Source organism: Melospiza melodia, chromosome 6, assembly GCF_035770615.1.
Source record: "Melospiza melodia melodia isolate bMelMel2 chromosome 6, bMelMel2.pri, whole genome shotgun sequence".
In the NCBI taxonomy this organism is placed as follows: Eukaryota; Metazoa; Chordata; class Aves; order Passeriformes; family Passerellidae; genus Melospiza; species Melospiza melodia.
The window spans coordinates 3,576,145-3,603,757 of NC_086199.1; the positions used below are offsets into that span (position 1 = coordinate 3,576,145).

The 27,613-nt window shown below is 40.8% G+C and overlaps 1 protein-coding gene across 1 annotated transcript; it reads right to left on the minus strand.

Moving 5' to 3' along the window:
• WDHD1 (WD repeat and HMG-box DNA binding protein 1) lies at window positions 1-27,501 on the minus strand. Its single transcript, XM_063159657.1, has 26 exons — window positions 27,477-27,501; window positions 26,417-26,509; window positions 25,327-25,438; window positions 23,207-23,358; window positions 21,154-21,265; window positions 20,576-20,626; window positions 19,380-19,475; window positions 17,913-18,005; window positions 16,915-17,021; window positions 15,796-15,931; window positions 15,449-15,641; window positions 15,080-15,270; window positions 14,265-14,449; window positions 12,274-12,515; window positions 11,646-11,783; window positions 10,611-10,767; window positions 8,851-8,965; window positions 7,450-7,581; window positions 6,753-6,979; window positions 4,909-5,039; window positions 4,231-4,290; window positions 3,392-3,435; window positions 3,097-3,255; window positions 2,575-2,714; window positions 1,462-1,597; window positions 1-895 (listed from the first exon to the last, which is right to left on the minus strand). The coding sequence occupies exons 2-26, from the start codon at window positions 26,491-26,493 to the stop codon at window positions 695-697; spliced, it is 3,387 nt and encodes a 1,128-aa protein (XP_063015727.1). The 5' UTR covers window positions 26,494-26,509; window positions 27,477-27,501; the 3' UTR covers window positions 1-694.
• Window positions 27,502-27,613: the final 112 nt, after the last annotated feature.

The following is a 27,613-nucleotide window of genomic DNA, read 5'->3' on the forward strand; positions in this document are numbered from 1 at the left end:
TTAAACAAAGACACAGCCATTTTATTTAAAGAGACAAACATTACAGACACAAATGTTAGAAACATTACAAGTTCTGAGCAGTTTCTGGATCCTGCTGAGGCAGGGATTGGGAAAGCACCTTTGCACAGTGTGGAATGGTTTGGCTTTGCACACCTGACCTTCCTAACTCAGTTTCTGCTCTGGTTTTCTATCCCTGCCCATATCAGGCTCTGCCAATGCCACAGGTGTTGAAGATGCAGCTGAACATGTTGCTGGTGTTCAGCTTTCTCCCCCTCACACCCATTTCCTGGAGTGTCTTGCTCTCAAGGCAGTAGGGATGGTAGGGAAGCCATTATTTTGCCTCTCTAAAACCACAGGGCAGATTTTGGACATAGTTTACCCTCCCCAGAAGGATTAATGTGATTTGGCAGCCAATATCAGTGGCATGAGGGCACACAGGGTGTACCACAGCCACACAGCTCTGCTCAAGGTGTGCTGCCAGGGAACAGGCCCATGAGCAGGATCTTGTCAAAGACTGGGAGGGGATTCAATATTCCTCTCAAAAATTGATAATAAACCACTTTCTAACAGACTATTTGGAGCCAGGCACTCTTTTTGCCAGTGCTCTTCAAGCATGGCAGCCAACTCCTCAACACAGAGGAATTTCTTCCATGAATTCTTTCAGAACACAGACACTGAGAAGGCACCACTTCATTCAGCTCTGCTTGAAGGCAAAAGCTGACAATCTGTTGTTTGTGGATGGATCTAAAGGCTTGGATTTTTTGGATACATTTGTGTCCTCAGATTTCTGCTCCTGGCTCTTCTTCACCTCATCCTCCTCAGCTGGGGGACGTTTCCTCTTTTTGTCTTCTGTTGAGTCATTGACTCTTCCTCCTCTTGCTTTCTCAGTCCACACCTTTGAAGAAAAACAGAAAACTCCAAATTAGGTCCCAAAACTCACCACTTTGTTTTATACACATAGTTAATCTGATTTTAAGGTACTGAAATAATTCCTGTGATGAACTAATAGGGATTAAGTAAGGAACTATTTCTTCACTTTCCTTTTTTCTAACAACATTCTCCTTCACAACTGAACTTCTTTTGAAACTGTATATGAAATTGAAGCTCTAAATTGTCTTTCTGGAGAAATGAGAAACCCAAAAGATTCAACAAGTTAAATGAGAATAAATTGAATCCCCACTGAATTAAGCCTGGCTATGTGACTTTGAACTCATTCCTTTTGTTATTTGTTCATTGATTACATTCCTCTCACAAGCCTCACTTTGGAAAAGCTGCTTTTTGATATTGCTTATAATTCAGTTTATATTTTCATAAATTATAAGTCATAGATCGTGGCACAATTCAAAACTGAAATCCATAAAGAGGAATTTCTGGAAAAAAAGTCCTAACTGAAAATAACCCAGGGATTCACTGGAGAGAAAAGAAGTATCAAACCCACAGAATTAGAGAATGTTTTCTTACCATCCTTTCCTCTGATGTCAGCATTCTAAATCGACTCATTCCTTCTTTTATTACTTCTGCTTCATTCAGATCAGGATTATCTGTCAGAATGTTTGCTCTGTTCTCCTCTAGCCACATCTGGAAACCTGTCCTTGGTCTAAAGCAAGCACAAAAAAACTCTCTGGTTAAGAAGATTATAGGAAAACCACATCCTCCCAAAACAACATCTCTGAGCAGCACCTAAGTGGTATTTTTGCTCTCAGAAGACCTCTCAGGGCAGCAGCCTCCTCTCTCCCATGCAGGATGCTCTCAGAACATGCTGACAAGGCAAGATCAAGTCAATGATTTTTATTAAAACTGTGATATATATATATATGGAGATTAACATTTTTAGAATGACAAAGCATAATGGTTCTCTTTCTTTCTGACAGGGTCCCATCAAGCTAAAAACAGAGCTCATTCATTTCTCACAGCTCTCCTTGCCACTTGTTGTAGAACATCATCTGTAAAGGTTAACTGAAAGAATGCCAGTCCAAATGAGTAATAATTACCTTCATCTTCCTCAGCTAAATGAAGCCTAAATGAAACATGATTGGAATAATGCAGGTTTCATGAGGACTGGGGTTGTTAGGAAATACATCTGCTTCCCAGGAACATGACAGATGAGAGCCTTAGCTAGGAAGAGATGAGCTCCTCAGGTGACTGAAGATTTTTTTGACCTTCTTTTTAAAAAAATCCCACCAAAATAAAGTTTTTACTTTTTCACATAAGACCCTTAGCTTTGAGATTTTCTTTGTGATTTTGTTTGTGATTTTCTAGAGCTGTTGAAATTTTCACTATTTCCTATGCTTGGGACTGTCACAGCAGCAAGGTTTCATTTATCAAAGGTCATTACAAGCAGTACCAAGGCAAAAATTGTTGCTCAGAGCCCCAAAATTATATTTTGAACTGCTCATTTATTATTCCCTCCCACATTTTTCAAGTGGGTTCACAAATGTGACAACTTGTGAGCTAAACTTTAATCTTTATGTTATATTTCTTTGGCAAGTCCAACATCTTCAGAAATAAAACAGAGTTTGGACTTGCATTTCTATCAAAACTGGAATATGGCACTGAGATGAAAGTGTCTCTCACCTTCTGTTTTCAGTGTTTTCCTGTGCAGTGACTTTGGCTTCCTGGGACTCATTTCCTGCTTTTTCTTCTCTTTCTTCCACTGTTTTTTCCCCAGGATTAGTTGCAGGTGTGCGGGGCTGGAAGAAGGAGGCAGCTGAAGCCTACAGAAATGGAGAATAAGAAAGAAAAAAGTAAAATCCCGTCATTCTCAGACAACATGTAACATGTAGCCTAACAAACCCCAAGCCTTTCCTAAAGACATAATAATCACTTGCATTAATAGAGTAGCTAGTCCATCCAATTTCAGCACAGCAGATGTTTACATTATTTCAAATAAAAGCACAAGGCTCACTACAGAAACTAATTTCTAAAATTGATTTTTTTTCCTGCTGTTTTATGTGCTGTCATAGTCTTTGCACTATGCTTTAATGAATTCAGCTATCTAAGCTGCTTTACTCACAGGGTTTCATACTTGATAAAAGCTGGTAAAATTCCATTTTTTATTCTTTCCTCACTGAAATGATGCAAGACTACAAACATTACCTGCTTGGTCTTGGGTTTGGGAGTCAGAGGCTTTATAACTGGAGGGTTCTGCTTGTCTGCAGCTCGACTGCCAGATGAAGATGTTTTCTTTGAGTATTTGGTCATATTGTCCAAAACATTTCCTGAGGGGACCACTGGCTCCTTTTTGCTGGATGACACCTAGCAAAACAAAGAAAATAAGTGTTTTATTTGTTTTCTGTCATGTTCCCCTCCAAGGTATCTATTATATTGGAAACTGCAGACAGAATCTGTTGTGGTTTTCAGAGCATCACAATTAAAGCTGCAAAATTCTCACCTTAAATGGATTCACTCGTCCTCTGCTGCTGGATGCAACCAGAGCTGTTTCAGAGGAGAGAAAAAAGAATGTAAAAATGTATGCACTCACACATATTCCCAAATCTTTGAGGCAATGTGCACATTTTAGAGGAGTAGAAAGACACTTTAATAATCCTGTGAAGGTTATGCTGTATGTGTTCAGCTATTCTTAGTTATCAGAAATGCCACACAGGACCAACAGCTTAAAATACAAACCCAGAGGAAGACCCAGTACTTCCTCCACTCCCAAATCCGTTTCCACTCCTATTATTCTTGCTCAAGGGTTGGCAGGTTGCAGGAGGTCACATTCTGCCCCTGCCTGCCCACACTCACAGCTCTAGCTCAGGATTTCTCACTCTGCTTTGCAAGTAATAAATGTGCCTGTGGCTAGTGAAACAAATCCATTGATCACTGTCCTCATTCCTCCCTTGTCCCAAAGAAAGCCTTCATGGCACAGCCAGGCTGGCACTGATTCAGCTTTTGGCACAGCTGAGGCAATCAGAACAGTGCTGTGAACACCATTAGGTAGTGAGGACAGGAATAGGGAACCTCTTAAAAACAATCTGTGTGAGCAGGGCAGGCTGGACAGGGCTTGGAGCAGCCTGGGATAGTGGAAGATGTCCCTGCTCATGGCAGGGGGGTGGAATAAGTTTTAAGGTCCCTTCCAATCTAAGCCCTCCCATGATTCTGTGAATTCACCATTTGACAACACTGTTATGCACTAAATTTAAGTAGTAGTGGGAGAATAAAGGATAAAAAACAGGAGCAGATTTGTGAAGAATGACAAAGGTTTTATCCTAGAATGAATTATTTACTCACCAGGCTTTGGAGTATTCACCTCTGCTGAAGTGACACCTTTGGAGAAACCATTTGGCTCTTCTGAAAAAGGAAAGGAGAACATATTTAAATACAATAAAATACTGTAGCATAAATTCTTTTTTAAAAAATCAAACCAAGCTGACAGGTAAGGAAGGATGGGGCTTCAGCAACTTGTTCTAGAGGAAGGTGTCCCTGCCCTTGGCAGCAGGGCTGCAACTGGATGATCTTTAAGGTCCCTTCCCACCCATTCTGTGATTCCATGATTACAGTAAAATTATCAGACAGTACAAACACTTTTACAAAACCATCTGTCACCTCTGCCTTGATTTAGAGCTGCAAATTTATTTCTTAAACCTTAAGCTTATTCCTTAAAGTGTGCTCAAACTACTCATCTATCAATCTACCTCCTGCAAGACTGGAGCTGAAATCAAAGTAACTGATTAGGGGGTGAGCCAGTCCTTTAGGAATAAAATCAAGCAACAGGAAAAAATGCCCCAGGGCCCCTCTAATGGATACAAAGCACACACAGCTGTGACACAGCAGATGACACACAGTGAACTTGTTTCTCTGCAGTGACTGCAGGCACAGGCTGGAACATGGAGCCACTTAATTCCTTATTAAGTCTGCAAAAGCTATCTGGATAACTCCCAGTCTATTCAGAGAATATATTTTTCTTACTCTCTTTATGCACTTCTGGGGTTTCCTCTGCTTCCTCACAGGCATCAGTTTCTTCTTCATCTTCCACTTCTTGGTCCTGCTGAACATTCCTGCCTGGCAGCTGCCCCCACTTGGTGGCAGAGCTGCTGGAACTAAAGGAAGGAATTCAGCACAAAGGAAATGGTCACCAAGTCAGAAGGAAAACTGAAACAACAGATAGCAAGCTCACTTACCTAATTTAGGCAATAAGGACAATGACATTTGGCATTTATGTGCATTATACCTTGATTAAACTGTGATGATTAAAGATTCATTGATCACTCCATAACTTTACTGCCAGAACACTTTGCAACAAATATAAATGCAAATATTAAAGATCTTCTGTAATCTCCATGTAAACACATATACCTCCAGTATTATCAATTACTTTTTCTGCATCCATGAATATACACACAGTATATTAATATATACTGTATATATGTATTTTATTATATATTCATTATATATATAATATATACATATATACATATATATGTATGTGTATATATATTATATATATAATGGATATATAATTTCATACTGAAGGCATCAAGTTTGAACATTTAATCCAATTATTCTCTAAATTCCCAATATAGTAGGATGTATAATTCTTGCATTTTCCTCCTAAAATTTGCCAATTACCAAAATCTGTATAATATAAACAAAAGGCCCAATTCTTTCAACCAAAACAATCAGTATTAAATTATTCTGGCACTAAGAACAACATAATGTTTGTGATGGATTTGAGCCCTCAGAGTGGTTGAAGTTGCAGACATGTGATTAAAGCTTCCACACAGGATCCAGAACAAGCCAGAATATTTAGAAATTAGTTTTGACTGTGCAGTTTAACACAGAAGAATAAGGGAAAGGCTACAGATAAGTTCAGGGACTTATCACTTCCTTTTGCTTAAATAAGTCTCAAACTTCATATACAAAATTGCTATAGGAAGACATTGCTTTCAACAATATTACATAAATGAATATAAATATATGTTGTTATTATTATTATGAATTTAAATATGTTTAAAAGTAACCCCATAACAATTTAAAAAAAAAACACCAAGACACAAACACACACCTTTTGCCTCATCACATTATACAAAGCAGATGCAGGTAGGAGAGGAAAGATTGATAGCACAAAGAGGAAAAAAATGCAAAGCCAACCTGTAATATGTTCTATAGGTTTGAAGAGCTGGGATTAGTTAGGAGGGAATAAGACTAAATAAAATTAACTGAGATGGGATATTGAAAAAAAGGGATGGGTGGAGAAAGATAGGATTTTAAAACAGGTGTGGAATGAATAGAGATTGAGAGATTGAGACAAAGAGGGGAAAAAAAATAGGTGGGAGTTAATCAAAGGTAGGGAAATGTGGGAAGAGAAAATTCCAGTCAGAGCAACTTAGCACTGAGCCTGCTTTGGCTCTCAGGCTGCTGGACACAGCACACAGGAAGTGAGGAGTGCAGACATTTCCCTTTGTGCTGTCCCATTTCCTGGGACTAATGAACAAACAAAACACCAGCAAGGATGTGTCATGCCACAAGTATCACTTCCAAGCAGAGCAACTCGAGCTGTCACTTCACCCACAAATACCCTGCAAACTGTGGGCCACAGAAAGTTCAGGGAATTAGCCCACAAATACCCTGCAAACTGTGGGCCACAGAAAGTTCAGGGAATTAGCCCACAAATACCCTGCAAACTGTGGGCCACAGAAAGTTCAGGGACTTAGCCCACAAATACCCTGCAAACTGTGGGCTACAGAAATGCATCAAAACCTTAACAGAGCAGCAAAACCATCCCAGTTTTTAGCCACGGAAATTCGCCTTACCCAGCGCTCGAGCGCTTTCGGAAATCCTCCTCCTCCTCCTCCTCCTCCTCCTCCTGCTGTGCTGCTGCCAGCTCTGAGGCTTTTTCCACAGCCACCTCACTGAGGAGCTGGGCCAGGTTGAGCCTGCGGGAGCGGGAGGCGTATTTGATGGCCAGATTGAGCACGCTGTGGGTCATGAGCCCAGCCAGCTCCACGCAGCGCGACTCGCGCTCCAGCTTACAGGAGAGCTGCAAGAGAGGGAGCCCGGGGAGTCACACACCTCAATCCCACACTCCCTCCTCAAGACTCCAGGAGTAGCACATCATGGTCTTGGTGGAGTGAATGAATAAAGACAAGACACCAATAATCATGAGCTACAGATCAAAGAAAAAGCTTTGTTATTTCTTTCTTCCCCCACCCTTCACACTGCAGCCCACCATTTATCAGTCTGAACCAGCTGGTTGCCAATCACCAGCCAGACTCCTAAGAAGAAGAATCACATCAGCATTTACATCAGATGCCATCTACAAATAAATTATAGAATCATAAAATGGTTTGGGTTGAAAGGGAGCTTAAATCTCATCTCATTCCACCCCCCTGCCATGAGCAGGGATACCCTCCACACCAGGTTGCTCCAAGCCCTGTCCAACCTGGCCCTTAGCACCTCCAGTGTCAGGAATAAATCTTAGGGATTCTTCCTATATGTATTTGTACTTACAGCAAACAGCTTCATTAGAAGTTCCTGCTGTTCTTTCACTGCCTGATTTCTAGCATTTTCATCAAATTCATATCCATTTTTTGACAAGTAATCCATGTAGCCATGAAACAAAACAGAACGCCAGTACTGCTCCTGAAAAAAAGGGAGAAGGATGAGTGTTGGAATTCAGAGGGGAAAAACATCCCATAACATAATGCCTAATAATTTACAATGGATTTTATCCACTTATTCTGAAACATTCCTTTCCTCTGATAATGAGGGTGAGGGGCAGAGAATTCTCCTTCAAGTCAATGCTACCAAGGAAAAGATAGAGAACAACCACACTTACACAAACTGATCCAAACAGTTGCCATGTATTTTGAATTCCATTTATATTACAGGCTTGCAACAGAATGAAAGCTACATGTTCACCAATGTACTATCAGGATAGACAATTCTAGAACAAATTATTTTATCTGTTGTCCTACAGCAAGCTGGAAGTGTTCCAGAATAACTCAGTAAACTTATGAGTTTACCTGAGAGACACAAATAAAAACTATAATGCAAGTATGGCTATTAGACCAGGCTAGCCTTGTTCAAAATAATTATAAACTTATTCAAAAGCAGTATGTTTTCATCAGATGTATTAGAATAACTTTTCTTTACCCACACAGATTCCCTCAAGCCAAATCAACAGTTTCTGGCATTCTCATCCCATTATTTTGGGTAGAGGGAGGAATGGCAAACTATCAGATAAAGAACAAAACACTTAACCAAATGAAGGAGAATTCATTAAAAATGTCAGGGTGTTTACTATTGAAAATTTTTATCTACACTTCTATCAAAGAGAATAAATTTTAAATAGCATTCAACTCTTCAAAGGCTGAGGTTAGAATTTTATGTTCATTTCTCTTTGGTGCATCACAAGTTTGAAATCCTTAAACCAATAAAAAATGAAGGATAAAATCACTTCTTTTTCTAGAAGTGGTCTACAAGCACATCTTGCTCCATCCAGCCTCTAAATAAGCCAAGCCAGAAGACCTGTGTTTTCAGTGATTATGAATTTGTATACTTAGTACATCTTTCAGAAATTTTGTTATTATTAAAATAGTAAAACCCAGACATAATCAAGGGCATCTTGACTGGGATCCCCAAATCTGGTATCACAACCCACTAAAAAAACCAAGAGTGAGAAAGACTTCAGTGGTCAGAAACAGATCATGTATAAATGCAACATTGCATCAGCTCTGCCAGTTTCATTTTGTGCTCTTCTAGGAACAGCTGTGAACCAAACCAGAGAACACTGAACCCAAATAACCCCCTGGCCACGTGTGTTACTCAGGGTTTGCACTGCTCCTCTTGTATCACCCCCACTCCAGGGACACCTGAGCTGCCAGCTGTGGACTCCCCACCATTCCATACCTCCATCTGTCCCTTCTCTGTTTCCACTTGACAATAAGGGAGTTTGAAAGGCAGGATTGCTACAGCAGGTCGTGGCAGGGTGGGAGGGAAGCGAGCTCCTTTACAGGGGATACACCTGGGCACAGAAACAAAACACAGCCACACTCACCACAGGCTCCACACCCAAACCAGGTCTCCCAAGCAGCAAGAAACTTCAAGAGGATTTGTACTTTGGAAAGTAGCAATTAAATGACTGGTTTAAATACAGCAATGTGTAAGATTGCATGAAAAAGGGTAATCTTTACATGGCAAGCAAGAAAAGTGTTCAAAACCAGCCAGGCACACGCTGCTCTTGTTCACACCTTAAACTCCAAATGTGGCACATAACACACTCTGATCTTGATCTCACAGAATGTTTGATTTAACAGCTGCTACAAAGAGTAAATGCAATATATTAAAATCAGAAACCACTGAGCAACTGAAGGGACAGACTTATTGCTTTATTATATTTAAAGGAGTAATTTCTGGTAACAATCACTTAAGCAAACCATTGACTGGGGAAGAGCTGTGTTTCCTGCAGCACCAATGCAGCATTGACAAAAACATCTGGGTTTCTAAGCTGCTGTTCCAGAGACTTAAAAAAAAAAAAAAGAACAGGAAGCATCAGTGTTCTGGCTATCTCTTAATTAAGGCATGTGGTGTTTCTACAACAACCCTCCCCCTCCTTATCTTCATTATGCTGCTGGCTTTGAGTAAAATGTTCTTAACAATTCAGAGAGCAGCACCCTCTTTCTTGGAATAGAAGGAAAAACTCAACATGAGAGACTCACAGTTGATCATCTTATCAATGTGATGTGACCTGCACATTTTTGGTGGCAAACATAATGATTTGGAGGGAGAAACAGGCAGGAAAGTGACATTTTAATATCAAATTATTTCCCTTACTCCAAAAAAGCATTGTATTATGAAGAATGCCACATAAGTTTTATTAAAATTCAGTCTCCCACCAAACTCTAAAATTGTCTGTATATAGTAAAGTAAGAGAGTCTAAATTTCAGTAAAATATGTGAGCTGATGGATTCTGCCCTGGTAGGAAAAGGACACAGACCACTGAATAAAAACTGCTACAAACAAAGCTTAGCAACAAAATGTCCAGCACACATGTCACACTAAAGAGAAACAGTTATTTAGACACACCAGTATAACATTTTATAAAGAAATGGTTAGCTTTCAGCTGAATATTTGAGCAATTTTACATCCAAAATGGCTCTTCAAGGCCACAGTTTAAATATTAATGTAACAACAGACAGCTCTGATTTATCTATGTCTGATGATGTAGATGAGTTATAGGATTGGATTCTTTTCAAACTCAAAAAAGGGGAAAACAAAGAGGTGGAAAAAGATACCAAGAACCCCAAAAACTTGGGAAAAAAAAGAAAAAAACAACCAAAACCATCAAAAGGAGAAGTAGATGTCTAACAGCCACCATAACTTCAGACAGTTTCTCTAGCAAAATGCAGTTTTATGAATGTGTCAATAAAGTGCACACACATCTGTGAGCCAATTAATCAGTCACAAATGACAAAACTCTAATGAGTTACTCAAAGCCAGTTTATAAAGAATCCTCCATGCAGAATTCCATTTGGGGAGTTACCATTTGCTGTGAATATTTACCAGGCACCTGTTCCAGCACCAGCTGAAGTTTGCAGTTTTGTAAAAAGGGATTGAAAAAGATGCTCTAGGATTGAAAACCAAGACAAACAAAGCATGATTTATCTAACCTGAGCTGCTGGGGATTTTCATGGATGCCAACGACCCAGTAATGATCATATTTCCCTTTGCAATGCTCTCTGGTGTTGCACACTGGAACCCAGGTGTTGCCAAGCCCTCGGTTCAGCATCCGCACGATTCCCTCGGAATCCACGTAACAAGGGGTTCCTGTTTGGGACAAATGAGAGAATTTCCTCTGACAGGCAGCAAATTACAGCCCAGCCAGGTTTGGAGTGGTGGGTACAGCTGGGAAATGATGGTTTACACATTTCAGATAGATACCCTCTCTCCCAAAAGCAGCAGAAATCCGTTTGGCAAAGGCGGTTTCCTTGGAGAGATGCGCCACCTTCTGTCAGCCAGCACCACTGCTCCAAATTTAAACATTTTATGGAGAAATCGAATTTATTTATACTGCTTGGGCAGATTCCCAAAGGAAATCAGCTATTATACAATTATTTTTTTATGTTTATTATAAAAGGTCCTACCAAGCTACCAACTTTAAGGGGTTGGGGTGCTCTTATGGTGTATTAACAGTTTATTTCTTTTGGCTGAGCAGGAAAAGCAATCAGGAGAACAAGTTCTGATAATATTTGAATGGGAAAATATTAAAGACTTCTGATAAATATATTGAAAGAATATAAAAATAGAATTTTTTTGTTGAGGAGATTGGAAGAAAAAGTCCAATTCCTAAGATCTGCATTATTGAAAGGTTATTGATTAGCCAAACTTCTCCATATAATAGCAGGATGGTTTGGGTTGGAAGGGATGTTAAAAACCATCTTGTTCCACCCTCTGCCTTGGGCAGAGACACCTTCCCCCATCCCAGGCTGCTCCAAGCCCTGTCCAACCTGGCCTTGGAAACTTCCAGGGATCCAGGGGCAGCCACAGCTGTGCCAGGGTTTCACCACCCCCCCAGGGAAGAATTCCTTCCCAAAATCCCTCTGGCAGTTTGAATCCATTCCTCCTTGTCCAGTCCAAAGTCCCTCTCCAGCTTTCCTGCAGTCCCCCCAGCAGTGTCAGTATCTCTCTCATGCAGGTGTTCATACCTTCTGCAGAGAATCCAACCCACACCAAATAGGATTTCCTTGTCAGAGAAAGAGGGTCTCCATGCAAAATCTGTCTTTTCTTCATTCCTAGCTCCATCAGCTGTACCCCAAGGCACTGGTCCCCATCAAACCCAGTACCTAGGAGGAAGTTGTTCAATGATTGTGTTAGAAAACAGAAGAATTGGCTAAATTAGTTTTGAATCAAAAATTAATTCTAATGCAGCGTTACCCGTGGATATCACTGTCAGACACACAAGTATTTGATATTTTGGACACACAAGATGTGCATAACAACAACTTCCTTAATTTCCTGTAGTAATTCCTTCTGGTACATCTGAAATCCAAATTTAATTTATTAATTTCATTGTTGCAAAATTCTCCCCTTCCCCACAGTTTAATCCCAGCATCCCAATATCAAACACAGGCTCTGCTGTCAAAAGTCACAGGTCTGTGGGTGTGATGGATGTGCTTGTAAAAGGACAAAAGAAGAGGAAAAGGACAAACACCATGAAGAAAAGAAGAAGAAAACACTCTGGTGATTACAAACAAATTAACCAGTGTGTGAAGCTGTGAGAGGTGAGGATTGAAAACAATTCCAGTTCAAAAAAAGACAAAAGGGAGAAATTACCTCTGTGATAAACAAGCATCAGCTGCTCTCCATGTCCTGCCATGGACACCACTGGGCCTGGGAGAGTGAAGATCTCCTTCTGGACTCCTCCAACTGTGAACACACGGACCAGGAGGGCACTGGTGGCACAGGCAGCCCAGCCCTGACCCAGACAGATGGCCTCAATCTCTTCATCCTTTGGCATATCCACTGTCCACTCCTTGTTGGCATCCCAGGAGCCAAAGTGGATGCAGTGCAGCTTGCTAAGGCAGAGACAAAGAACCAACAAACGTCTCAACATGAAGTAAATACAATATCTGAAAATACACCAGTAAAATAAATTTTTGTCAGAGATCTCTGATGGAACTACAGGTGGCACTACAAATTTCAAGTGGCCATTTGCAAAGGTGTTGCTCTTATTACTCAAAAACTGAAGAGGCAGCTTGACCAGCACTGTAGATTTAAAGTCTCTAAAGCCTGAAGCAGAAAGAGTTGAAAGGCCTGAGAGATTTTTTTAGATGGAAGCAGCTAAATGTCCTCCTTGGCACCCTGAATGTCAGCCCTCACTAGAAGTCAGTAATGCTATTTTTCAAAGGGAAAAAATATTAGAAACTTCAGTTCTTAATAATTGAAAACTGCCTATGACCAATCCACAGACATGGTGCCTTTTGAGAGGTTACCCATTTCCACTGAGGAAAACACTGACACTGAAAACACTGACACTTGCAAAACCAGACAACCAACTTATAACAATTAATACTTTTAAAGGATGCTTTTCAACTTACCACAAGGCTCTATGTGTGAAAATAATAAGAAAGATCTTTCTTCAAGATATTTCCACAGAAACCAACAATAAAATACTGTTGAAATTGTTCTTAAATGCAAGAACAGAGTTTAGATGGCCCAGCTGCTTAAATCTTTCTGTGGTTTTCATAAACTAGTCTTCTTCACACTTGAAATTCTTATGGGTATCTCCAAACATCTCCTTAGCAACAGTGTGAAAAGAAATAGCTGAACCCTTATGATTGATCTTTGGTCTGAGCAGACTGAAAAATTGTTGTTCATTTCCTTTGAGCCTGCACTGTGTACTTTCCAGTATGCATACATTTGGAAAAGGAATTAAGAGGAAAATCTTAAGAAACAATTTACATTTTTCAATACTCTTGAAGTCTCCAGTAGGTGGAAGCTAAAATTCCATAGAGAGTGGTCCCATTGTCTCAGGTTTAGCTGGGTGTGTGTTCAATTCCCATCCGTCAGAGGTGGGGCAGTTATCTCTGTTCATGGGCAGTTTTTTCTTTATCTCTCCCACAGCCAACCCTCCCTCCAGGAGATCTCTGCTGTCCATGGCCACTGAGTGTCCCTGCAGGGCTGATCCAATCCCAGCATCCCATGGGGAGATGCTCCGCCCAGGGGAGGAGCCAAGCATTCCTGCCTGGATCCAATCTGAGGGTTGGGACACCAGGACAGCCTTTCCACTGCATGGCCAGAGGGAGCCCAGGCCCATCTGCAGCAGCCCTGGAGCTGCAGAGGAAAACTCCCCCCTTGTGCAGGATCCCTGCTGCAGCAGAGCCACAGCTGGCACTGCAGGAGGGCTGAGCCCCCATGGCATGGGGCTGGGACACCCCCTGACACACAGGGGGGCAGCTCCTGCTCTGACTCTATCAGTGTATTTTTTGTTTGTTTTTTGGTTTTTTGCTTGTTTGTTTGTAATATTGCATTTGGATTTTTAGTTATCCTAGTAAAGAACTGTTATTCCTATTCCCATATCTTCGCCTAATTTCAAAATTATAACAATTCAGAGGGAGGGGGTTTGCATTTTCCATTTCAAGGAAGGCTCCTGTCTTCCTCAGTAGACACCTGTCTTTTCAAACCAAGACACCCATAAATAAAAAGCATGCTCAAAACCCAGAAAGCTCAGAATTTATAAAAGCCGATACCAAAAGCCGAAATACTTGAAACAAGTTAAAAGCAGCTCCCTATTATGGGTTGTGGAAAGCAAGGCCATGACTTACCTTGCAAGCTCCTCTGTGCTCTCACAGGCCAGCAGGATGGCTTCAGTGGAGAGGTCAGCCATGGTGTGGCCCAGGGAGTTGGGCAGGTGAGTGGCATGGTGCACAGAGGTGTCGTGGAACTCAACGTCGATGGCGTTGTCCTGCTCGTCGTTGTAGCAGCGAATGATTCCGACCGAATTCCACACCTGGCAGAAGGAACCACACACAGCCAAAAAACCCCATCAAATCAAATGCCCTAAATCCAGCAGGTCTACTGCCCTAATCCAGCCTGTTGTAATTATTTTATCTGGAACCAGAGTGGGTGGCAAGCTGGAGAAAGATTGGAGACCTGTGAAATCAGGACTTGTGGTTCCTAAAACAGCTGAATTAGGCAGAAAGTAGTTTCACTCTCACTGCTCAGCCATCTTTCTCCTTACCAAATTAAGTGTAAAGAACTTGCAGATAGAAAGAAATAGTGAATGATTAACATACAAGTCTTAACAGCACAAAATTATCCACAGTTCTGACTTAAAACTAATTTTTTCCCTGTGCTACTCAATTTGCTAGAATTGAGTAGCACAGGTACAAACTGCATAGCTTGATTTTATCTCAAAGCAAAGCATTTATTTCTAAAGCAACTGAAATGTAAACCAAAATATTATGGAGTCCTTGCATGAAAACAAAGCTACTTTCCATTATTTAGCTTCACACTGTAAAGTATTAAAAAATATTGGATTAGATTAAAAAGTGACACGAAATGAACAATATTAAATACAAAATTAGCATTTTAAATCTAAATAACCAGCATTTAAATCTAAACAATCACACAGATTTACCATGAATCGATGCATCAGATGCACAGGAGTGGAGCCAGACTGGAAGGGCTTTTGCCTAGGGGTTGGCATTGGCCCATCATAAAAAGGCTGCTGTGCAGATGATGGTGGCAAAGCTGAAAAACCACCAGGCTGATCATCACCATCATCCTCCTTCTCAAGAAGACTGGAACTAGCTTTTATCAACCCAATATCTAGAAGTAAAAAAAAAAAAAAAAATAATCTCACACACAGTATTATGACAGAATATAGGTTAAAAAAATTTAAAACAGTCAAGATTTCTCTGGAAAAACAAAGCAGAATATATCTGAGTGGAGGATGCTAAAAGATCATCCCAGTAAAAGAGCTCTGGAAAATCAGTTCATTGTGTACCTAGTGAGTTATCATCATCATCATCAATTACTGCCCGTCTCACGTGGCCTGGGGGCTGCATAAGGTCATCAGCATCATCCTCATGATCTCCAGTTTTTGGGGAAGAAGGTGGCTCAATCACATCCCCATTTAAATAATCATCATCATCTCCATCAAACAGATCGTTGTAGTCTTTGGCCACTGCACTGGCAACCTACAAGCAGATCAGCCATCAGCACAGAACTTCCTTTGGAATGCAACTCAAGAAATAAATTAACACACAAGAGGGAACTTGTAAAGCACAAAACAAAGTGTTCCACATAACCTAAATAATGATATTAATTCAAGAAGTCATTGGCACTGAGCACCTTGTCATTTGGCTTCTCTACATCACCAATATTTTCCAACAGCCCCAGATTTCCTTCCTTGTCTGTGTAAGCAATTTGCTTATATTTAGGGTGCCATGCCAGTCCACAAATTGAGTATTTTTTCTCATGCTTCATCCTAAAAAGAATATGAAAATAATGGATTTTAGTAAGCTCCTCAGGGCAGAACCTTCCCCTCCAAGAGTTATTGCAAAAAGAGGTAATTTTTATTTAGTACAAGAAAGTGATATTACACATAATAAGATAATTAATAGGCCAACTTCAGAGTAAACAGTTGCTATAAAAATAGAGCAAGTCTTCCTTTTCTATGAATAAAATAATTTTTTCTATGAATAAAATAATTTAAGGTTTAAAAATCAATCAGAATCATATTCTTAAAACAACAGCTTCCTGATACACATTTAGAAGACAAAAGAACTCCTCAGCACTCATTTATTCCAGAACCACCCAGTTATAGAAACAATATTATTTGTTTCTCTTGAAAAAACTGATAAATTAATCCTCTATCTTTTCCACCCCTTATGCTTACAAAAATCATCCCATTATTTACATAATCTGTCAATAATTCTTAACATAGGGATTGCAGTTACAATCATGTTTCTTACACAGAATATTCAGATAATTCTCTTCTTCTCTACCTCATTTAATAACACCTTTGATTTTAATTGGGGGGGGTATTTAGGGTTCTTTAAGAGCTTTAATTAAGCAAATTGCATTTGCCAGTCTATCCTTTTTGGCCTACAGGTGAGGATGGCTGACTGACTGAGCTGTGTTTCCCCTTCCCTCTGGAAAACTTGTTACTGGGGCCTGGGATGAGAGGAAAATTTGTTTCCATCAAAGCTATCCTTTAATCAATCATCAGTTTCAAAAATAATAACAGATATACACAGAATGAAAGATTCTGGGATTTGAACAAAATCCACACTCAAGTCCCTTCCCTAAGGTGCCTGACAGGTTAAAGCAGAAAACCCTGAAAATCTCAGAGTTTTTCAGGAGACAGACTTCTACATTTGAACAAAAAAAGTTGCACAGAAAAGACCATAAAATTCTATTCTGAGAAAAAGAGAAGAATTTGGGGATTTATGGAACAACACTGAATACCTCTCTATGCACTGCTGGGTTTCCACATTCCACACCACTAAATTCCCATCCACACTTCCAGCTGCCAGGAACTGCCCACAAGGAGACCACACCACAACATTCAAGGGCTAAGGAAAAAATAAAACAAATTATAACAAAAAGTAACCAATGCATGCACAGCATTCCTATTCTGGAGCTTAAAACAGACAGATATTCTGGAATAAAAATATTAATAATCATCTTTAGCAGAGTATATTCAGCCCCCTGTATGCGGGATGGGGTTAAGCAACTCTTTTTCTTTAAAAATTATTATAAAAATGGTTGCTTTAAAAAATCACTCTTTAAGATAGCATACATATTTTTGTTTCAGAATATGCATCTTCTGTCATTAAACAGTGCCATGAGGCCAAACAAAACCCAATTCTAGACATGCAGAAAAAAGCAGAGTTTATTTTGCAAACTCAGCACTAAACATTGCTTTATTTATTTTGAACTTCGTGCAGTCCCACAAATTAAAATCCAAGGCTGTGTGTTCTGCATCTTAATAACACTAGGAGGTGATTATCTTCAACCCAAAAATTCCCAAGTACACAGTGAGGCCAAAAGAAAGAAGATGGCACAGTCAGGTCTACTAAATTTCAGCTCAATAAAATAGAAAGTGAGCAAGTGACATCTCTGCTCCATACAGAAATAATACTCCTGACATTTTCTCTAAAAAGCTCTGTATTTAGAGCAATTTGTGGAAACAGATGTTCTTCAGCTGCAGTGGGTGAGTCACCAGGAGACTTCAGAGACCTGGTGGGTTACTAAAAATGAAGGAGGGGAATCACATGGAGGTGTTTGACACCACTCAGCATCTCTGCCCTGTTTTCCAACAGAAAGCAGAAATTAAACAGAAAATGTGAACAATCATTACCAAGAGAAGGGGGCCAGGGAAGGGAGAGGTACTGTGCAGAATTTCTTGCAGAATAACATTTAAATTGCAGAGTATTTAACAAGCCCCTGGTTTCTGCACCTACCTGTGTGATGGAGGCATCTGACAGATCAAATTGACTATCCCAGGTCTCTCTTCTGAACAGTGTAACAACTTTATCTACAGGAACTGCCAGCAGCTGCTCAAAGGAAAAATATTACACCATTTAGAACAAGTTACCTGTCAAACAGAACACTCAAGCAGCACATTTCCCTCATTCAGGAGCCTCACAGATGTGACTGCCTCAGGATTTAACAGCTCTCTAACATCCCAACCATGCCAACTGAGAGAGCAAGCTGAAGTAATTTAAATTACAAGGTTCTTTAATGCTTTCCATAGGCAACAGAGCAAAACATGCCTGTTTTTACTGTAATCTTAATTTCCTTCTGGCAGAAAACTGCACCATAAGGTTATGGGTTCTTATTTATCAAAACATGACACACACACACACATAGTTTTCAATGCCCTGAGCACAAGGCTTAGGTGATTCTTTATCCTCCCTCCCCAAACTCCTTTTGATCAGGTTACAATTTCTCAATAAATCTGATTTGAATAGCTGATTCCTGAACCAGCTCATTTCCCTTTCCATAAAACTACATTGATTTTACTGGCTGGTTATTTCTTTAGAATCTGTTTTTGTTAGGATTCCAACAATTTGCTTTGTAAGAGAAGCAAGACAACTGCTTACATTTTGAATACATGTGTGTGTGAAGAATTAAAAAATGCCAAGTATTTGGTTTTATGCAATATGGATATTGAAACAATTTGTACTGAGGGTGACATTCACTCTTCCGTGGAAAATTGCAACATAACACTGTCATAGCAGCCAGGGATTTTGAAGAATCATGGAAAAGCCCTCTAAGGTAATCAAGTCAAACCATTAACCTGACAGTGTCATCTTCACCACTGTCCCATGTCCCCAAGTGCCACATCCACACAGCTTTTAAACCCCTCCAGGGATGGGGACTCCACCACTGCCCTGGGCAGCTGGGCCATGTCTGACAACCCTTTTGGTGAGGAAATTTTCCCTAATATCCAACCTAAACCTGCCCTGATGCAAACTGAGACCATTTCCTCTTGTCCTGATGTTTGTGACCTGGGAGAAGACACCAACCCCACCTGGCTGCAACTTTGATCTTCAGGTGAAAAGAAAGGGAGGAACTTACTGAGGAAATATTTACTGACTAGAGCAAAATTGACTCCAAGCAGAGGAGGACAGGACTGCTTTGATGCTCTGTTGTGCACAATTTGATTACTTCCCTCGTGTACAATGTTCCTTCCTATTCAAGCACAGCAAGACTGTTCAATGCTGGTTAGGGCTGACAGCTGAACTCCTGCCAAACTCAGTCTGGAGTTTAAACAAGGAGCCATTTCCAGCTTTTTATGTTTCCTGAAAGGGAACTTCACCCCAAATATTCTCCTTACTCTCAGGAGGTGCAATTTGGGCTTGCCCAGACTGAATTCTACCAGAGGCAAAAGAAGGATTAAGATGTGATAAAAGAATGTCACTTACCTTGCCAGTGCCAGGTTGCCAGGCAAGCCTGCAGATTGATTTAGCATTTATCACATCATTACATTTCTGCAGCAGCAGCCAGCTTTTTGTGCATGTCTGAAAACAAAATTTTTAAAAATAAGCTTTTTAGCTCAGCAAAAATCTGCTGGTTAGGACAAATTCTTAAAGGATTTGGGTGGGGAAAAAAAACCAAAAGGAAGAAATATATCTGAACTGAAATAATCTCTTTCATAAAAATACAGTAGTACATACTGCCTTAAAAATAATTTGTCAATGTAGCCCTGAAACTATTTTAATGACAATAAAACTACTTGTAACAGAAATAAGATCACAGAACATGTATTTTTAACCAAGTACAGAACAAATGAGCCCATCTATTATTAGGTTATAGAGAAATCTGGCCAAAATGCATTTGTCAAACCCAGATCAACTGCAGCAAGGTGACACAGCACTGCCTGAATATGGTCCCAGCTGCAGAAAGAATGAATGGCTGTAATCTCAAATCCCAGCACAGATTCATGCATCAAACTGCCCAACCCTGGAACATTCTCAATGTAATTTCCCCAGAAGGAAAGCCACTGTCAGTCTGGAACGTGAGATTTCACACAACTATGCTTGTGTCATAAAAAAGGAGCAAGCCACAAGTGTGGGGGGGATATTTTCAACTGCACTTACAGGAATAATTCCACAGGGATTCTTATTCCAGTCAGTGGTATTTAGCAAAACTGACTCCATACCCATATGCAGAACTGCCTTATTAAAGCCTTCACCTGAAATTCTCAAGTTCCTTAGAGTTCTAAGAGCAGAGGCTAAATGTGCTTACTACAGTTAATAAATTGTTTATTATAATCAAAATTCCTCAGTGCTGAAATTCTGAAATGAGGACTCTGATGTCAGTTGCTATCCTCATTTTGTCCTTGGCACTTACAGTGTTGGCCAATTAGGAGAGATGAACAGAAGGAATCAGGGATTTCACAGGCAGGAAGAACAAAACACAGCTACCCAGGCAACATTTCATAATCAGGTTTTGGAATTTCTCCCAGAAGCAGAGACAAGTATTCTGTGAAGTGTAGCTAGATTTCATCCCCAAAAGGAAAATCCTACTCCAGGAGGGTTATTTCAGTCCAGCTCTTCTTGCTGTCTGTGAAATCCTGGATTGCTTAGGAAAGATTTCACGTGGAAAGGGCAGCCTTTACCTGATCTGCAATGCTCCAGACTCTGACAGAACCGTCACAGCTCGCCGAGGCCTCGGTGAGAGAATGGAGTAAACAAATTAATAATTAAAGACATGGAGAAATTAATGCTGCAGAATTGAAAAATCCCTACAACCAATGCCACACACACAGGATACACAGGCAGTTTTAAGAAAACCTGCCTGTTTAAACCACTTTAAGATTTAAAAATTTCCAATGCTGTCATCTTGGAGCTGTACTCAGCTCCAAACTGCTGTAATTACAAACCCTCATACTTCAAGTGAGCTATCTATTTGCAAAAGAGGCTCAAAATTAATATTACATATCTTTAGTGAGGCACCTTTCCTCCTCTAAATTAGATTCCAGAAGAACACAGACAGTAACTGATTAGTAAAGCAAAGACTGAGTTCTCCTGGGAGGCAACAAGTTGTGACAGATTCCACCACCAGCAAGGTCAGATGAAATTGTCTCATCTGCCCAGCCACTGGTTGGATTTTTTGGTAAAAAAAATCTAATTTTTTTCTCCCCCCAAGGAAAATGAGATTCAAAGCAGAAAGCAAATAAGAAAAGTTTATTTTTACCAGGTAAACATTCTTGGGGTCAAAAGAAAGGCTTAACACAGGAGCATCGTGTCCTCGAAATGTTTTCTGCTTGCTGCTATCAGTCACCTCCACAACTTTGATCATAAAGTCACTGCAGATAACAATGACATAAAATTGTTAACATTGCTATTAACAATGACAAACTACGGTTTTATGGCAATAAAAATAGGCATTAAACATCTTTTGGGGAAACTACAGCTCTCAACAATATATGATGTAATGGAAAATGAGAATCTTGAGGATTGTTACAACAGAACTCAGGCCAGACTGGTTTTAGCAGAAAATTATTTTTGTTCATGTCAAAATCCATAAAATATGGTTGTTTTTTGAAAAAGATATTATGCCCACACAGACCATATATCTCTTCAATATAATATTCTACATGATCTAATAAAAATCTCTGCTCAGATATCAGAGAGCTGACGATTTAATAAGAACTATCTACTGAGTGGGACCAATATTCATTAATATAATTATTTGGCCAAGAGGCTTTTAAAAATAAGATGGTGCAAGTAGTTTATTTTGTGTGACAGGATTTTTAAGACTATTTAGTGTATCAGATACAATAGAAGAATTTTAACAATTTCCTTCCTTCTTCCAAAATTGCAGCCAATGCTGCAGTTTAACTCACAATATCAATCCTAACTCCTAAGACAAAGAGCTCCTGTGATAAACTGTGATAAACTTCCAGTACCACTCCTTCTGAAACTTCATTGCAATACCCTCAGAAATTTCATTTTAAGACCTAATTCTATAGGGTTAACCATTACTTTTAACCTTTTTCATGTAGCTCATGAGAACTTTGGCAGCCAGTTGGATGTTAAATTTATATACAACTGAAGTTTGAAGATTTCATGTAAAAATGGAGAAATCTGTGACAAATAAAAGCAATTCTTCTCAGCTGCACTCCCACACTTTATGGCTTTCACCATTCTCCTTTAGGGTTACACAAAGACCTCACTGAGGGGTGGCCTGACAGTCTTGTGAGCTCTTTTTCCTGAAAACGTGGGAGCCCCAGCCAGGCTGCAGGAGTTCTGGGGGGTTATAAAAGTTTTAGAAACAGCAAAGAGTTTGCTGTCTGCCTAATCTCTCTAATCAAAGCTGGATCCTGGGGCAGAGCTGTTCTCTCAGAAACAAGCACTGGCAGAGGGCCCAAAGCCATGATCCCTGTCAGATTTGGAGATTACACTGGTTACTGCCCAGCCTCCCAGTTCTGCTGGAGCTGCTGCCAGAGTTCACAGTCCAGCACGTTCATCCAAAATGCTTTTCTGGTTCAATTCACACTTAGAGGAGTCAGGAAGCAGATCCCTGCCATCTCCCCTGTGGAGCAAAATTCCAGAAGAGAGGCAAGCAGGCAGTTTGAATTAGCTATGACTGCCCAAAGAGTTCACCAAATCCAATTAAGAATCACCTGAGCCTTAAATACACAAAAAACCCTCAAAAAACCCATTGCCTGTTGGCTATTTTGCTTCCTCTGTTAAAGCACTAGAGTATATTCTGCAAAAGCACACATGCTGCCCTAAGAAAATAACTAAACTACATATTAAATTCCCCTCAGGCAAGTCTTGAAAGTGTCATCTGTTATCATTTGGCAGATCAGTGATGCTTATGCCAGAGAATGACTCAAAGCTCTCACACAAATCAGAGCCAATCTAACTTTTAGATGTGCACATTCATCTGCAGCCCCATGATCCTGAGCAGTGGGGACATCATCCTCAGCTCCCAGTGACAAAACCACCCCTGAGAGGGGACATCCAGAAAGGTGAACACTTGAGCTGAAAACACTCAAGGCTCCTAAAGAAAAGAAATTATTTCACAACACCAGGCTCCCATATAAAACTACTTGGTGGATCAAGTATCTCCCAGAGCATTGTTTCCTAAACTCCTCTTCATTCCTTTCTTCCCCTCCACCCCCTTGAAGGCATTTTCCAGCCCTCAGAGGTTTGTGGGTTCATGACCTCGTTGGTAACAACCAGCCTGTGAGGAAATTTCCAGATTCTGAAGGGCAGCAGAGCTTTTGCTCACACATTACCTGGAGCCAGCAGCAACTTTGGTGCCATCAGGACTAAAGGTGACGTGGTTGGCAGGCATGGTGAAACGAGTGAGGATCCCATCTGGAGCTCCCTCAGGAAATGTGTGGATCTGGACAGTGTTGTTGGAGACTGCAGTGATCAGCCTTCCATTCTGACAACAAAATCAGCCACAAAATCTGTCACTTAAAACATATTTATGCCACAGAGACAAAAATCCCGCTCTGATGTCCCAAATATTTTGTCCAATTATTCATTTATTTATTAATTTCATTCATTTATTCATTCATTCATTTATCCATTTCAAAAAGGTCTGATAGTAAAAGTAGTACAGGAAATACTCTTTAACTTATATTTTTTCCACCCAAAAATATAGACAACCATAGTAACTTTAATAATTTAACACTTTAACCAAACTAACTTGCATGATATTCAGATCTGCTGCAGCATCAGGAGAGGGCACCCTTGGACTGGAATTCTCAGTTAAATTCCACCAGGGAAAGATGAGAAGTTCATCAACTATAGCTCAGTTCTTTGCAGAAAACAGAAGGCAGATGTTTACTAAAAATTAACCCAGATTTTAAAAACTGCAAAATAAAATTATTACCCCATTCTTGGAAAATAATACCTGTTTGAGTGACAATACTATTCCTCAGTTACACAGCAGTAAAACTTTAAAATAAATGTAAAGAAATTCCATATTTTCTTTTTTATTGTGTGTATTTTGGGAGGGGGGCAGTATTGTGGTTGGGGTTTTTTGTTAAGGTATATAAAATTATAGTAAAAAATCCTGAAGGTAAAGGAAACAGGAGTCAGTAGTGAATAACCAAAAAAAAAAAAAGATTAGATTTATTACCTAGATTACAACATCTCAAAACAGTCCCTCATTGCATTTCATTAATGATGGGTAATTTTTGAAAAAGGATTGCCTGACATTTAAGTCTCCCACTGCTTAAAAATAAAAGATCCCTCAAAGAAAAGCACCTTTTAAAATTTTTTCCAGGATTTTTCCTCATCTATTCTTTAACAGATTTAGCAATTTCTGGCTCTGCCACTTGTTTGCTAAGAGAACCCATTCAAGTCACCTCACTTGGTCTGTGAAACAACAATTAATGTGATGGAAATCTACAGCAAAATACCCTAAAAATCAATGATGAAAATAGATTTTACAGGTATATGAGGTATGTTAAAAAGGACATAAGAAAGAGGACTCCATTAAGGCAGTAATTCTGAATAAGGCTTCACATTATAATTCTTATAATGCAATACAAATATGTTAATACTCATTTACTTCCTCTGTCATACTCCTCTACAAAATCACAAGTAGTTGAAAAATTATCTTAAATTTTCTCTTTATCACTGCCAGGTTAAATACACAATATTTGTAGAACTGATGTATACTTCTAGAAGTTTTCTCTTCTAAAATTGCCACAAAGACAACATTTTAGACCCACTATGATTAATGCAATATAAAAAAAATTGGACATGAAGGAAAAAGTGTGACAATTCTCAAGCTAAATACATGAACATACATAGTAAAAATAATTATTTTCTATTATCTAAATCTTCTCACTTCAGGGACACGGGGTCAGAGGCATCTTTAGGCCAAACAACAATTTTGAGAGCAAAACATCAACCAGTTATTAAAAAAAAAAGTGTTACCAAACCATTACTCACTTTGTGAAAGCAAGTTTTGATTAATACAGATTATAATTCCTTGGACTTTAACACAGGCCCACATAAAACAACCTCTTGGCTTTCTTCCTAATACTTGATGATCACATCCTATGCTGGGAAAATTCTTGCAACTCACATGGTGAGAAAACACTGAAACAGCTTAAAAAGTTCACTGAATAATTAGCTTAATCTGCTGGGTTTGTTTCTCAGAAAGGAGATCAAAGTCAGAAATTGATATAACTGAATGTGAAGGAAGAGGAGGGGAAAAAAGCATTACAGAAGTTTGATGTAAGTTATAATTCCTCTATAACTGTGTATGGGGTAGAATGAATTGTCAGAGGTAATTCCTGTTTATGGTTACCCACAGAGGCAGCATCCCTGAGCTGGCACATCCAGAATCTGGAGGAAGATCCACGACTGTGAGCAGCTGTGTTAACAACCCTACCTTTAGAGCACATGAGTAGGCCTTTTCTCCCACATTAATGGACTTTGGATCATCATCATCCAGGTTTTCCCAAATCCTAACATCTCCATCACTGCCACAAGTCACAATGCAGCTGTGGAAAGACACAGGATTTGTTAACATCCAGGAATCTGCATCCTTTTTGAAGCATTTGGTTGGAATGCCAAACGAGGCTTTTTGTGGTTTCAAGGGATTGTTACCAGACCATCTCTTATGAACTGTCTTTGCAATGATAATGAACTTAAGAAAGGAATAAAATAATATGTACTTTAACCATAACCAGTATATAAGGTGGATATCCTGAGTTTGTTTTGAGAGGGCTTGGGGTTTTTTTTAGTTTACTTTTTAGTTTATAAAAAGGTATTACTAAATATATAGTTTGTATTTTAATACTAAATATATAGTTTTTATTTATACATTCAAGAACTACCACAAGGAAGAGATGAAAATATAGCAATCCCAATATTGCTTTCCTTCAACTATATTTTTAATTTCTTAGTGCATACATAAACGTATTTACTCCCACACTACACTGATTTCTGCTAAAATCTATGAAGTCACTCTCATAAAATGTGCACATAGAGTTTTAAAATATATAATACTTACTATATATATATATACACATGGGGATATATATATATATGCTTATATTTAAGTTAGAAATCAATCACTTCTAAAATCAGAGCACCTAAATATGTCACACAGCCAGTTCTCAGCACAGGCAAAACCCAAAGGATTTCTTGAACCATGCCAGGCCATAAATCCATCCCAGTGTCTCACACAGCAGTGGCTGATATAGAAATCATTCAGATCAGAATAATTCAGATTGAAAAAGCCCTCTAAGATCATCCAGTCCAACCACTCCCCCAGCACTGCCAAGGTCACCAATCCGTGTCCCCAAGTGCCACATCCACACAGCTTTTCAATCCCCCCAGGGATGGGGACTCCACCACTGCCCTGGGCAGCTGTGCCAATGGCTGACCACTCTTTTAGAGAGGAATTTTTTCCTAACACCAAACTGCTGGGAAAGCACGAGACAGGAACAAGGCCAGGCCTCTCTTGGCTCTGTTACCTGCCGGTGTCATCGAAGCAGACATCGGTGTGTCCCTCGGTGTGGCCGTACCGCATTGGCTTCTGCTTTGATGGCATCTCTGCTCCCACCTGTCTGCTCATGGACAGGAAAAAAGAAGAGAAATAACATCAATTAAAGGGAAACAGTTCGGGAAGAGCATCAGATGGGGGGACAAAATGAGAGCTGCTGGGACACCCACCTGCAGGGATGGGGACATGGGCTGGGAACACCAAGGGGATGGGGACACAGGGTGGGAGATGGGGACACTGTGGGGATGAGGACATGGGAATGGGGATATCCTGGGAGGGGAGCAGGGGACACTGCAGGGATGGTGACATCGCAGGGATGGGGGCACGGGAATGGGAGATGAAGACACATTGATGAGGTGATGGGGACAGGAGATGGGGACACTGTAGGGATGATGGGGATGTAGGATGATAGGGACACTGACATCGTGGTGATGGGGACAGGGGGTTAGGGGGAGCCACAAGAATGGGGGCATCGGGAAATAGACATGGGGATAGGAGATGGGGACATTGGATATTGCGGGGATGAGGGACACGCTGATGCGGTCACGGGGTGGGAGATGGGGACACTGTAGGGAAGGTGACATTTCAGGGATGGGGATATCACAGGGATAGGAGATGGGGACACCGCGGGGATGGGGACACAGGGACAGGGGGTGTGAGCATGGGGACACCGCGGAGATGGGGACACAGGGACAGGGGGTGTGAGGATGGGGACACTGCGGGGATGGGGACACAGGGACAGGGGGTGTGAGGATGGGGACACCGCGGAGATGGGGACACAGGGATTGGGGATGTGAGCATGGGGACACCGCGGGGACGCGGGCCCGGGTTACCGAGGCCCGGAGGGGCCTGGCACGCCGGGGCCTCTCCCTCGGCCGTCCCAGGGCAGGCCGGACAAGCCGCCCGCCGGAGCCCGGCAGGGACCCCCGTTCCCCGCGGCTGCCCCCGCTCCGGAAAGGTCCCGCAGGGTCCCGGTGGGGCCGCAGCCGCCATCCCTCCCTGTCCCTGTCCCGGTCCCTCCCGCCGCTCACCGCGGGCCCCGCCGCCCGTTCGAGCCTTCCCGCGCCCGCCGCCGCCGCTCCGCCCTCGCTGGGCCGGGCCCGAGCCGTCAGCGCCGGGGCGGGGCCGGGGCGGGCGCGGGGCGGCCCCGGCGGCGGGGATGGCGGCG

Bases quoted from the DNA above. Each gene is read 5' to 3' on its own strand.
- WDHD1 (XM_063159657.1), bottom strand. From the start codon at position 26,493: ATGCCATCAAAGCAGAAGCCAATGCGGTACGGCCACACCGAGGGACAC. The intron at 23,359-25,326 runs GTAGGGTTGTTA...TTTTGTTGTCAG, and splicing joins CCTACTCATGTGCTCTAAAG to AATGGAAGGCTGATCACTGC. The intron at 21,266-23,206 runs GTAATGTGTGAG...TGTTATCTGCAG, and splicing joins AAAGTTGCTGCTGGCTCCAG to TGACTTTATGATCAAAGTTG.